General features: G+C 41.2%; 1 protein-coding gene across 1 annotated transcript in view; it reads right to left on the bottom strand.

Annotated features, from left to right (window-relative positions):
• Nucleotides 1-14740, bottom strand: part of rfx7a (regulatory factor X7a) — an 85666-nt gene that overhangs the window by 46301 nt on the left and 24625 nt on the right. The window contains exon 2 of the mRNA XM_060852996.1: nucleotides 14591-14624. Within this exon, the coding sequence (XP_060708979.1) occupies nucleotides 14591-14624 (34 nt within the window). The remainder of the gene's footprint in view (nucleotides 1-14590; nucleotides 14625-14740) is intronic.

The following is a 14740-nucleotide window of genomic DNA, read 5'->3' as shown; positions in this document are numbered from 1 at the left end:
GGAGAGGGTGGTGACAGAAGTACCCAATTACTGGGAAGAAACAATCCAAAAGAGGAGGCTACAGGCAAGTGATCTTATATACTTGGGCCATGTAAATACGAAAGCTCAGAAGGAGCTAGAGGTTTGCCGATGAATCAGTTTTTGAAACGAAATCTTGGTAAATGACACTGTATCACCGTGAAATGTCCAAATGGGAGAGATGTTGGAGGAAGTTCAGAAGCAAGATCTTAGAGAGTAAAGAATGAAAATCCCTCAGGAGGAAGGTTGGGTATTAACAAGACTGGTGTGACTCTTGATGATTTCTAACATTTATCGGGTTGCTAACAAATGCAAGAGAGATTGGTCTCAGTCACATCTGCCAGCAATTGCAAGGCACTGGTTTGACTGCATTCTGGCTGTTAATTCATATTTACCTCAAATTAATCTTGTATATTAGAATATAAGATAAATACTCTATGCTGTATACGCATCAAAAGCATAATAAGGTTTTTGTTCAAGCCTGTGCTTTAATGTTGCGATAACGACTTGGGAGCCCCAAATTTCACCTGATTATAGAGTCATAGAGATGTACAACATGGAAACAGACCCTACGGTCCAATGCCGACCAGATATCCTAACCCAATCGAGTCCAATCTGCCAGCACCCAGCCCATATCCTTCCAAACCCTTCCTATTCATACACCCATCCAAATGCCTTTTAAATGTTGCAATTGTACCAACCTCCACCACATCCTCTGGCAGTTCATTCCATACACGTACCACCCTCTGCGTGAAAAAGTTGCCCCTTCAGTCTCTTTTAAATCTTTCCCCTTTCACCCTAAACCTATGCCCTCTAATTCTGGACTCTCTGACACCAGGGAAAAGACTTTGCCTAATTATCCTATCCATTCCCCTCAATTTTGTCAACCTCTATAAAGGTCACCCCTCAGCCTCCGACGCGCCAGGGAAAACAGCCCCAGCCTGTTCAGCCTCTCCCTGTAGCTCAGACCCTCTAACCCTGGCAACATTCTTGTAAATCTTTTCTGAACCATTTCAAGTTTCATAACATCTTTCCGATAGGAAGGAGACCAGAATTGCACGCAATATTCCAACAATGGCCTAACCAATGTCCTGTACAGTTGCAGCATAACCTCCTAACTCCTGTTCTAAATACTCTGACCAATAAAGGAAAGCATACCAAACGCCTTCTTCACTATCCTATCTACCTGTGACTCCACTTTCAAGGAGCTATGAACCTGCACTCCAAGGTCTCTTTGTTCAGTAACACTCCCTAGGACCTTACCATTAAGTGTATAAGTCCTGCTAAGATTTGCTTTCCCAAAATGCAGCACCACGCATTTATCTGAATTAAACTCCTTCTGCCACTTCTCAGCCCATTGGCCCATCTGGTCCAGATCCTGTTGTAATTGGAGGTAACCCTCTTCGCTGTCCACTACACCTCCAATTTTGGTGTCATCTGCAAACTTACTAACTGTACCTCTTACGCTTACATCCAAATCATTTGTGTAAATAACAGAAAGTAGAGGACCCAGCACCGATCCTTGTGGCACTCCACTGGTCACAGGCCTCCAGTCTGAAAAACAACCCTCCACCACCACTCTCCGTCTTCTGCCTTTGAACCAGTTCTGTATCCAAATGGCTAGTTCTCCCTGTATTCCATGATATCTAACCTTGCTAATCAGTCTCCCATGGGGAACCTTGTCAAATGCCTTACTGAAGTCCACACAGATCACATCGACTGCTCTGCCCGCATCAACCTTCTTTGTTACTTCTTCAAAAAACTCAATTAAGTTTGTGAGACATGATTTCCATGCACAAAGCCATGGTGACTATCCCTGATCAGTCCTTGCCTTTCCAAATACATATACATCCTGTCCCTCAGGATTCCTTCCAACAACTTGCACACCACCAACGTCAGGCTCACTGGTCTATCATTCCCTGGCTTATGCTTACCAGCCTTCTTAAACAGTGGCACCACGTTTGTCAAGCTCCAGTCTTCTGGCACCTCACCTGTGACTATCGATGATACAAATATCTCAGCAGAGGCCCAGCAATCATTTCTCTAGCTTCCCAGAGTTCTCAGGTACACCTGATCAGATCCTGGGGATTTATCCACTTTTAACCATTTCAAGACATCCAGCACTCATCTGTAATCTGGACATTCTGCAAGATGTCACCATCTATTTCCCTACAGTCTATATCTTCCATCTCCTTTTCCACAGTAAATACTGATGCAAGATATTCATTTAGTATCTCCCCCATTTTCTGTGGCTCCACACAAAGGCTGCCTTGCTGATCTTTGAGGGGCCCTATTCTCTCCATAGTTACCCTTTTGTCCTTAATGTATTTGTAAAACCCCTTTGGATTCTCCTTAATTCTATTTGCCAAAGCTGTCTCGTGTCCCCGTTTTGCCCTCCTGATTTCCCTCTTAAGTATACTCCTACTTTCTTTATACTCTTCTAAGGATTCACTCGATCTATCCTGTCTGTACCTGATATATGCTTCCTTGTTTTTCTTAACCAGACCCTCAATTTCTTTAGTCATCCAGCATTCCCTGTAGCTACCAGCCTTCCCTTTCACCCTGACAGGAATATACTTTCTCTGGATTCTGGTTCTCATTTCTGAAGGCTTCCTATTTTCCAGCAGTCCCTTTACCTGCGAACATCTGCCTCCAATCAGCTTTCAAAAGTTCTTGCCTAATACCGTCAAAATTGGCCTTTCTCCAATTTAGAACTTCAACTTTTAGATCTGGTCCATCCTTTTCCATCACTATTTTAAAATGGATAGAATTATGGTTGCTGGCCCCAAAGTGCTCCCCCACTGACACCTCAGTCAACTGCCCTGCCTTATTTCCCAAGAGTAGGTCAAGTTTTGCACCTTCTCTCGTCGGTACTTCCACATACTGAAACAGAAAATTGTCTTGTACACACTTAAACTCCTCTCCATCTCAACCTTTAACACAATGGCAGTCCCAGGCGATGTTTGGAAAGTTAAAATCCCCTATTATTCTTACATAGATTAGATTACCTAGTGTGGAAACAGGCCCTTCAGCCCAACAAGTCCACACCAACCCGCCGAAGAGCAACCCACCCAGACCCATTTCCCTCTGACTAATGTACCTAACACAATGGACAATTTAGCATGGCCAATTCACCTGACCCGCACATCTTTGGACTGTGGGAGGAAACCAGAGCACCCGGAGGAAATCCACACAGACCTGGGGAAATTGTGCAAACTCCACACAGACAGTCGCCAGAGGCTGGAATCGAAACTGGGACCTGTGCGGTGAGGCAGCAGTGCTAACCACTGAGCCACCATGCTGCCCCTGCTCAACACTAAAAGATCTTGGCCCCTCACCAAGTCAGAACAAAACTTAGGGGCTGGTCTGGAGACTGGAACACATAACAAAGCCAGCATTACTAAAAATTCAAAGTGAATCCAATATAAAATTAATCAAAATTACTTAAAATGTTCTCATGCCTACTAATCTGCCATAGCTGCTACTACAAAGGTCCCAATCGATAGGTCTGCAATGACAATGGGTTTGAATTCATTCATTGTTCTGAACTTATCTAGCCACTTCAGTCATTTGTATCCCTTTTGATGACAAGTCACTGGAAACAATGTTTGCATAGCACTTCCTTCATCCTTCTCAGTTTCAATTCAACATATCTCTGTATTCAGGGTCACTAAAGATACTCAAGCAAATCCCACTCTTGAAACATTTCCAAACAATCGGACTTTTTCTTTGATTTTATGCATTTGATCCTTTTCCATGTCATGTTACACATAAAGAGGCCATTTGGCACAGCATGTCTAAAGTGACTACACAGAATCTCTACAGTGTGGTAACAGACCATTTGGTTCAAGAAGTCCACACCAACCCTCCAAAGAGTATCCCACACAGACCCATTCCCCTGACTAAATGGACTTAGTCTACACGTCCCTGAATTCACCTAACCTGCACACCTTTGTGAAGATCTCTGGACTGTGGGAGAAACGGAGCACTCGAAGGAAACTCATGCAGACACGGGGAGAATGTGCAAACTCCACACAGACAATCTGCCCGATGCTGGAATCGAACCCGGGTCCCTGGTGCAGTGAGGCAGCAGTGCTAACCATTGAGCCACCTTGCCGTTCACGCATCGGCCAGGAATCAAACCTGGGCCTGTTGCGTGGCAGGTGAGAACTCTAACACTGAAGATTCTTGACACAGTTATTGGATTTGTCTGCTTCATCACTTTTACCACAATCCACAATTTTTTTTTAAAAAACAAGTATTAACCAATATGCTTTTTAAAGTTAGGAATGAATTTGCTTCCAATATTTTTTCTGCCATTTTCAAAATATATACAGACAGCAGGCAGATATACCCTTTAGAAATCCCCAAATTACCACAAAAATCCAATCACAACAGTGAACAGGAAAAAACAGCCCTGTAAATATGATAGAATACAAGAGATGAGGCGCTGCTTCTCCAATCAAAGAACAGTCTGTGAGTTGAGGAGAAATGAACAGTCAATTAAGTGACTGAAGTGAGGAAATCATGGAGAATACCTTTCAACATGGCCATGATTGGGTGTGCAATTAATCAGGGCTGGGTTCAAGTATACGATTAGTAAAGGTCAGGATTGGAGGCCCTGAAATCTGTCAGCCTGGTTCAAAGTAAGATATTTGACATGGTGGGCAGAAGGCAAGGAGGCAGCTGCAAGAGAATCGTGTGGTAAGAAGGAGGTTCCTATCCAGTTATGGGGCAGAATGAACCTGTTAGAGGGTCATGGGTGGGAGGAGGGCTTCACGAGGGTTGCGCTGGGAGAAGGGGGTCTACCATGGGGATAAGATGGCTTGAAACCCAACAACAAAAGAATACTTAGCTACTTGGTTCCATTCCAAGGAAACATTAAAATCACTAAGTTAATTAATTACGTGCAATTGGATATGGAACCTCTCGTTCAGAAGATACCAGCAAAGAAAGAATGCAGTGGATCCTTCTATAATGAACAGTGTTAATTGTTAAAGTTAAATCTAAGCTCCATATTTAACATGCAGTAATAAAGGAGAATAGCTGTCTGGTTAAAATGTTCCAGTGTTGTGTATATGTGACAGGAACACAGAAGCTGTGATCTCACTGGTTTGTGACGAATGTTTTGAGGATAACATTTTTTTGTATGCATGAGAAATTATTTTGAAAAAGATTATTGCAAACTTATCCATGTTGGTATTGTATCAATTTAAATAGTGGTGTCCAGAAAATTAGTGTTTTTCTTGCGTGGTGTGGTTATTGAGGATATTGATTAACTACTCTAAATTGTGCTTCTGTACAAATCCAGATACCCCATATAGAGTCAGAGATGTACGGCATGGGAACAGTCCCTTTGGTCCAACCTGTCCACGCCAACCAGATATCCCAACCTAATCTAGTCCCACCTGCCAGCACCCAGCCCATATCCCTCCAAACCCTTCCTATTCATATACCCATCCAAATGCCTTTTAAATGTTGCAATTGTACCAGCCTCCACCACATCCTCTGGCAGCTCATTCCATACATGTTCCACCCTCTGCATGAAAAAGTTGCCCCTTGGGTCCCTTTAATATCTTTCCCCTCTCACCCTAAACCTATGCTCTCTAGTTCTGGACTCCCCCGACCCCGGGGAAAAGACTGTCTATTTATCCTATCCATACCCCTCATAATTTTGTAAACCTCTGAGGTCACCCCTCAGCCTCCGACACGCCAGGGAAAACAGCCCCAGCCTGTTCAGCCTCTCCCTGTAGCTCAAATCCTCCAACCCTGGCAACATCCTTGTAAATCTTTTCTGAACCCTTTCAAGTTTCACAACATCTTTACGATAAGAAGAAGACCAGAACCTGCACTCCAAGGTCTCTTTGTTCAGCAACACTCCCTAGGACCTTACCATTAAGTGTATAAGTCCTGCTAAGATTTGCTTTCTCAAAATGCAGCACCACGCATTTATCTGAATTAAATTCCATCTGCCACTTCTCAGCCCATTGGCCCATCTGGTCCAGATCCTGTTGTAATTGGAGGTAACCCTCTTCGCTGTCCACTACACCCCCAATTTTAATGTCATCTGCAAACTTACTAACTGTACCTCTTACACTCGCATCCAAATCATTTATGTAAATGACAGAACGTAGAGGGCCCAGCACCAATTCTTGTGGCACTCCACTGGTCACAGGCCTCCAATCTGAAAAACAACCCTCCACCACCACCCTCCGTCTTCTACCTTTGAGCCAGTTCTGTATCCAAATGGCCAGTTCTCCCTGTATTCCATGAGATCTAACCTTGCTAATCAGTCTCCTATGGGGGACCTTGTCGAACGCCTTACTGAAGTCCACACAGATCACATCCACCGCTCTGCCCTCATCAATCTTCTTTGTTACTTCTTCAAAAAACTCAATCAAGTTTGAGAGACATGATTTCCACACACAAAGCCATGGTGACGATCCCTAATCAGTCCCTGCCTTTCCAAATATATGTACACCCTGTCCCTCAGGATTCCCTCCAACAACTTGCACACCACTGAGGTCAGGCTCACTGGCTTGTCTTTACCGCCCTTCTTAAACAATGGCACCACATTTGCTAACCTCCAGTCTTCTGGCACCTTACCTGTGACTATCAATGATACAAATATCTCAGCAAGAGGCCCAGCATTCACTTCTCTAGCTTCCCACAGAGTTCTTGGGTCCACATGATCAGGTCCTGGGGATTTATCTGCCTTTAACTGTTTCAAGACATCCAGCACTTCCTCCTCTGTAATCTGAACATTTTGCAAGATGTCACCATCTATTTCCCTACAGTCTATATAGAAAGTAACCACACAACCGAATTACCTAATCATTGATAGAGAGAATGAAAACGCAGCCCAAGAAAATCTCGAAAGAAGTCATTCAAAAAAAGATATTGAACCCAGCTATCTACCTGTGCAGTCAGATCATAACTCCCCTTATCTGTCTCCTAGTTCTTTTGTCAATTCTTTTAAATTTGCACTGTACTTCTCCTAATGGCAATTGGTCCTCTCCATCTACTCAATTTACTTTTTTATAAAATGCCCTATTGTACTCTCAGGAGAGCAACCTAGCCTCTTCAGTCTCACCATGCAAGTCTTGCAACACTACCACCATTCTGATTAGTCACCCCTGAACTGTTGGGAAAGATTTGACAACCTTCTTCAAAGTATGATATCTAGAACTGTAATCTACTTATGAACATCAGAGGGCTTGTACCAAAACAGCCTGATAGAATCACACTCACATACCCAACATACAAAGTCTCAGACACCACAATCTCCATTTCTTGGATGTGTCCTAGCCCAACAGTACAAATCCACCAAGGACAACTATACAATGGTATACAGTCATGAACAGGTTATCCTCAGAGTCCTCAGCACTGACCCCAGGCATCATGAAGTCCTGTGGCACCAGGTCAAACATTCCCTGCTAATTAGCATCTAATGCCACCTGTCTTAGCTCATGAATCACTACTCCATACTGGACACCACTTGCAGTAAGCACTGAAGATAGCAGGGGCAGAAAATGTACTCTGAGTGAGGGACTTCCGCCAAGGTTTCGTAGCACCACAACTGATCAGACTGACTCACTCCTAAAGGGCATGACTAGTTATGGCAGGTAGTGAGGGAGTCAATAAGACGTCACAATTTACTCAACGTCATCCTCAATCAACTTGTCATAGTTGTTTCTGTCATGACTGCATCAGTAGAAGTGACCACTACACACTCATTGCAGATACAAAGTCACACCTTCACAGTGAGAATACCCTCCATCGTGTTGGGTGATGCTACCACTGTTGCTAAATGGGACAGTCTTTCAACAGGAACTCAGGACTGAGCATCCATGAGGAACTATGGACCAACAACAGAACTATACTGTGAATCACAAACTATAAGCTCATGGTTTGACATACCCCCACTCTACCATTACCATTAAAGTAGAGTTTATCTCTTGGCTTAATGAGGAGTGGAGGAGGGCATATTAGGAACAGCACATGCATATCTAAAAACAATTACCATCCTACTAATCCACTCGTGAAAATCAGCAAAGTGATGGAAGAATGTATCACAAGTGCTATCTAGCAGCATTTACATTGTGACAAACTGCTCATGTTGGGTTCTGCCAGGACCACTCCGCTCCTGACTTCACTGTAGCTTTGAAAAGAGCTGAACTCCAATAAGGTGTAAAAGGGAGTGCCCTTGATATGAAGGTAGCACCTGACCCAGTGTTACATCAAGGAGCTCTATAAAAGTGGAGTCAATGGGAATCAGGGGATTGGAATCATTCATAACACAAAGAAAGATAAATGACCAACTTCAACAAGGGAAAGTTTAATCATTGTCCTTTGACATTCCATGGCATGACAATAACAGGGCAACATAGTGGCTCAGTGGTTAGCACTGCTGCCTCACAGCGCCAGGGACCCGGGTTCAATTCCCACCTCAGGCAACTGTCTGTGTTGAGTTTGCACATTCTCCTGGTGTCTGCGTGGGTTTCCTCTGGGTGCTCCGGTTTCTCCTCCACAGTCCAAAGATGTGCAGGTTAGGTGGAATGGCCACGCTAAATTGCCCATAGTAACAGGTGCATTAGTTAGGGGTAAATGTAGGGGAATGGGTCTGGGTGGGTTGCTCTTCGGAGGGTCGGTGTGGACTTGTTGGCCAAAGGGCCTGTTTCCACACTAAGTAATCTAATCATTACAATCTTAACGACCAACATCCTAAAAAAGTTACCACTGACCCGAAACAGCTGGATCAGCCATAAAAATACTGCAGCTACAAAACAGTTCAAAGGCTAGGAGTTCTGCACTGAGTACCTCACTTCCCCAATGCCAGACCACCATCTGCAAGGCACAAGTAAGGAGTGTGATTGAACACACTCCATTTGCTGTGCTGGTGCATCATGAACAACATTCTAAAGCTCAACACCAAAGATTTGTCACACACATGGATACAGATGACTGACGCGGCCAGATAACGTTCATGTCATAAAGAAGAGTGTGAATAAATTCAAACTAATTGTTGTTACACATCTGTCGGTTGAGAATTTAGTAATAGTCACAACTTCAGATGAGTAGATAAGAAAAAATCTACTACATAACTAGTTTCATATTGTGTATTTTAACTGTGCCCTCAACACAACTTGTATTCCTTAATTATTGCACATCTACTGCTAGTCAATTTATTTCATGATCATCATTTCACCTGTTCAGAAAGTACATGGGAGAATATTATTCATAGATTATTGCATTCTTTTAGGGAAACTAAACATTGCTTTGCTGTTTGGAAAGCATCAGGAAGGTGCACATATTCCAGGTAAAAATACACGTATACTTTCGTGGGTTAACGTCAAGTGAGTTTTGTAACAAAAACATCAAAACAGGGATAGGATTGTTTCTTATGCTTTTCAAAGGTGAAACAAAGATAAGGGAAGATAAAGATATAATATAAACTGGCAACTTTGGAAAACTCTCAGCAAACCATGAAAATGATATTTTAGTTATTTTGGTCACGTTACTTTTCATAACAATTTGCTAGAACTCTCAATAATTCTTCATTCTCGTTTTTAATTTGTTTTATTCTATCATCAATTTTGGTTTGGAGCTGTGAACTGAGAACTGAGAGTTGAAAATGTCCTTTGGACTGTGGGCAGCAGCTTTTGTTATTAAAAAAGGAAGCACAAACAAACAGAGGCCAGGCCAAGTTAATTGCAGATTGGTTCTTGAAAGCCACTTAAATAATAAAACTAGCCAGATTATTTTATTTATCATTTAACTGTGTTAATGGGACTGAAAACAAAGTTTGGGTTTTTTGGGTTTAAACACAGATGTCAATTAGATTATTTTGTTGTTTAGTTTCACTCTGCAAACACTATTACCTTGTTAATAAATTGCAAAGTCTTTTGTTTCAGTTGCAAACCAGTGTCTGAAATGAATCATTTCGAAGAATCAGAGATCGATGATGCAAGACATCTGGTTAGGGACCACTGGGGTCAATTTTCAGGGTCTTTGTAGGTTTTAACTTTACTGTGTTGCGAATATAGAAGTTGAAATGCTGATTTGATTCTGCTGTCTGTTGCCAGGTCATAAAAGATTAAACTTGAGAATCAAAAAGTTTTTTTTAAATTGTTCTAAGCCTAAGATAAACGGAAGAGAAAATGTTAAAAATACACAGCTAGTCTGGAAGTATCTGAAAGAAAGAGTTGAAATTTCATCAAATCAGACAAGCTTATGCACTACACTCCTCAATTCCGTAGAGCAGATGTTGCCTTACAGACAACTTCTCCATTTTAGAGATAAGAACTCAAGTTCACTTCCATTCCCAGAAGTAGTCTTCCCTATACCTACATTGCTGATATCTTCAAGCTCCACATGTGCACAGTGACTCAATGCTGGTTCTGGGTTTTTGCATATTGTCCACAGCTCGCAAATGCCACTTTTTATATTCATGATTTAGGCCCCAGCCTTTCCCGGCAACTCCCTTGGTCCTCTGCAGTGGAACCACTGATCATATCCCAACCTCGCCAGCTTATTTATGCTATTTTGAAATTCTTTGGGGCTCCATTCATAAGTGAAAATAATTTTTTGGGGGCCTATGTATATTGTAGAGTTCAAATATCGTGACCCAAGCTTCCAAATGACAGGAAACCAGAGTTTAATTAGTGGGAATGGAGGAAAATAACAGGAATATAGAAAATAAAATACAAATATAAAAAACAATGAGTCGAAGGAAAACATAATGAAGGCGGCAATGCAGAATAGGTTGATAGGGAAAAATTGGAACTAATAAAATATAACACGTTGATAGAAGTGATACAGGCTTGCATTTAGCATGATGCTTAAGATGGCAATTGTAATTTACACGAGATTATAGAAAAGCCAACCAATCACTCTCTTGATCACACTTCAGTCATGGATGGCCAATACCACAATGTGAAGCACAAAGTGCAAACAACTGCGCTGATGCACGATATGTATTAGTGACTCAAAATAACATATCCATAATAACTATCAAGAGTTTAACTTATTATTAAACAGAGACACATAAACTGGGACCCAAAGATAAGCATGTTGGAAATGGAGTTTCAGCCTCGTATCTTTTAGACTTTACCAATGCCATAAGGTGTAAATTACAATGTCAAGTGGTGTGCTGCATCACACAATTCTCCCATTATTACGGAACAAACAACGGAACTCTACAGCCTTCTGCACTCAGTCAAAGATATACAGCACAGAAACAAGCCCTTCGATCCAACTTGTCCATGCCGACGGAATATCCTAAATAAATCTAGTCCCATTTACTCGTATTTGGCCCATACCTCACAAATCCCTTCCTAATCATATACTCATTCAGGTGCCTTTTAAATGTTGTAATTGAACCAGCTTCCACCATTTCCCCTGGCAGCTCATTCCATTCATGCAAAGCCCTCTGCGTGAAAAAGTTGCCTGTTAGGCACCTCTCTCACCTTAAACCTATGCCCTCTAGTTTTGGACTCGCCCCACCCCAGGGAAAAGACCTTGTCTCTTTACCTTATCCAGGTCCCTCTTGATTTTAATAAACCTCTATAAAGGTCACCCCTCAGCCTCTAGCACTTCAGGGAAAGTAGCCCCAGTCTATTCAGCCTCTCAAACCCTCCAAACCTGGCAATATCCACGTAAATCTTTTCTGAACCATTTCAAGTTTCACAACATTCTTCCTATAACGACTTCAACAATTTTAGGACTTGAGGTACTTTCTCAATGTCCTTCCCCCAAACCAGGTATTGTTATCACATAGTCTGCTTTGTCCATCCAAGTATTCTTCTTTCTCTTTGGGCTCTATTTCCATTTATCATATAAGGTACTATTTATACCTGACCCACACCCCCACCATACCTTCTGCATAAAAACCTACCTTCTCCGAGATACCATCAGTTTTCAGGAAGGGTCACTGGACCTGAAATGTTAATTCTGATTTCTCTCCACACTTTTGCCAGACCTGCTGAGTTTTTCCAACAATTTCTGTTTTTGTTTCAGATATCCAGCATTTACAGTTGTCAGTTTTTTATACAAACATCATGTCTTTTTAAAGATTTCATTGATTCAACAGCTTTTAGTAACAAGGATATCAAAGTGCAATTGTGAGAATAACCCATCAATGAGAATGCATGTAAGCAATGTCTCAAAACATTGCATAACTTTTTTTCTAGTAGATATTACAACGTTATAAATTGCTGTACTTCTTTGTTGTCTTCTGTCTATGCAAACACCCACCCCCCCCCAAAAAAAAAGGTGTCCTTGCCAGTTTCTACCAAGACTACATCCTACGTTCCACAGCTCCATAACTCAGTAGGCACCACCATGAAGGTATAAGGAGGCAGAAGTGCAGGCAATCCAACATTATTTAATTTAGCAATAACGAGTTAAAAATTATCATGGAGTAGAGTTAAATAAACTCCAGCCTTAGAAACAGTACACTCAGAGGGGAGAAGAGGGTTGACAAAGAACAATGTTGTCTGCAGAAAGGAACAGTCAGATTTCCTAGGGAAGCATGTCAGCAGGAACAGGGAACAATTCTAATTATGGAGTATGCATTATAATTATTGCTGGCTTTGTTAAAGTAGCAAGTGAAAAAAAAGGTTCCTTATTGGACCAGAACATATTCTCTTAGTCAGGAGAAACAACACCTTGTAAACATCACTAGCACTTTAATATAAACAGTAGATAGATAAATACTTCAAAAGCTAATTTCAAACCACAATGTGTGGCCAAGGAACTCAAATTATTGTTGATTACAGGCGATAATATAATTCAAAGTAAATTCTTCCAATGGCCTTACTCCAGTAAGGTTTCTCGGTCAAGTTCCACACAAAGCTCCAGTCAAAGAGAGAACTATGCAGTTATGGGGATTCCAAAATCTCAGCAAGGTCATATGGATGAATAACTAAATAATGCTTCTCCAGGATCAGTTGGAAAGCTAGTGATAGTACACATCCTTTCCAGGCTGAAACAGTGGCATTCCTTTGAAAAATGATTTAGGTTTCACTAAGTTTAAACAGGTGTAGACGATTAATACTAGCCAACAAAATTTCAGATTTGATCTTCAATCACTTTGGAGTTATGAAAAATTGAAATAGGAATTTAAAAGTTATGCGAGGTTTCTTCTCAACCAGAAGCATGAAGATGTGGAATGCACTTCTTGAAACTGTGTTGGAAGCAAATTCAATGTTAACTGCCAACATCAAGCTCAATAAATGCCTGAAAGAAAAACCGCCATGATTATCTCTTTCAAACAGCTAGTAAAGGCAGAGTAGGACAAACAGTCTCCCTCGGAACTTTATTATTCTATAATCAATTGCTCTCCTGCAACTACCATTATACAGAAAACTGCATAAAGGAGGATCAGGTTTGACTATGGTGCCCAAAACAAAGCAGTCAAATGGTTTGCCAACGTGTACCACTCAAATATGAATGGCAATCACTTTGAAGAGGTACCAAAAGATGATCAGCAAGCATGAATCTGTAATCCAAAACATCAGGTGAGGAGGAGAGAAAAGCTGGGCTAAATTGGCAGGTAGGAGAAAGAAAAATAGTTCAGCATGATTCTGAAGGACTATGCAATGGACAAAGTTAACAGTTCACACACCTAATAGTCAACCAAATTTCTCAAAACAAGGTCAAAAATCCAACCAAGGAAGTTATGTTTCATCTTGGAACTTTCCTGGGCAAGGGCAGGTAGGCAGGCAAGTTTGGGTTGAGAAGTGGGATATTTCTACTTTGTGCATGGATGTTTAGAATGCAAGTGTGAATGGTGAACATATCTGGAGTTAACTAGCATTCAACATAGTTAAAATCACACAACACCAGGTTATAGTCCAACAGGTTTATTTGGAATCACTAGCTTTTGGAATGCATTCCTTCTGGCGCTCCGAAAGCTAGTGCTTCCAAATAAACCTGTTGGACCATAACCTGGTGCTGTGTGATTTTTAACTTTGTCCACCCCAGTCTAACACTGGCATCTCCAAGTCATGGCGTTCAACGTGGCATTTTTTAAAACTCTCTGATGCGTACTAGATTTTACTCAGGACAAATCTTCAAAGGCAGACAACTTAAAGCAGCACTGAAAAGGTGCTGTACTGTTGTAGATAAACTCAAATCTTATCTAGCCATGCAAATGGTTTGTACTGATGTTAAAGAGTCTCGCGCATTACCTAAACAGCAAAACTACTTCATACATAGTCTTAATCAATTATCCTCCCTGAAGCATCATAATTAGCCAATTATTTCACTGCTGTTCATCAGACGTTGTGGGGAAAATTACTAATGTGTTAGTACTCAAACGATTCAATACATTATATTATTTTATAAATTTAAAGTATTCTGGATTGATCTGGAAAGATCATTATACATTGGTTCTGTCTTTCATTATAGAAGTAACTTGCACCACATCATGCAAATCTTCCTACTATTATAGCTACACATCTACAACTAAGGAATGTTGTATTTAAAAGGTATTTACAGTTACATAAAATATTAGTTCACAATGAAATGGTATGAATTGATAAAGGTTTAATTTGCATCTAGCACTCACCAAAATGCAGTCCACTTTTGATTGTACAGTTTTGCTGTGGGAAGAAAGAAAATTCATTAACAACAGATTGCAATTGCAGCTAACATTTGGAAAATGATCAAATATGTTGCAATGTTGAATTATTGACCTTTACAGAAAAAAGTATTAATT

The sequence above is a fragment of the Hemiscyllium ocellatum genome, chromosome 39 (genome assembly GCF_020745735.1).
Source record: "Hemiscyllium ocellatum isolate sHemOce1 chromosome 39, sHemOce1.pat.X.cur, whole genome shotgun sequence".
Taxonomy (NCBI): domain Eukaryota; kingdom Metazoa; phylum Chordata; class Chondrichthyes; order Orectolobiformes; family Hemiscylliidae; genus Hemiscyllium; species Hemiscyllium ocellatum.
Note: the sequence above shows the minus strand (reverse complement) of the source record. Positions and strands in the feature narration are given on the sequence as shown.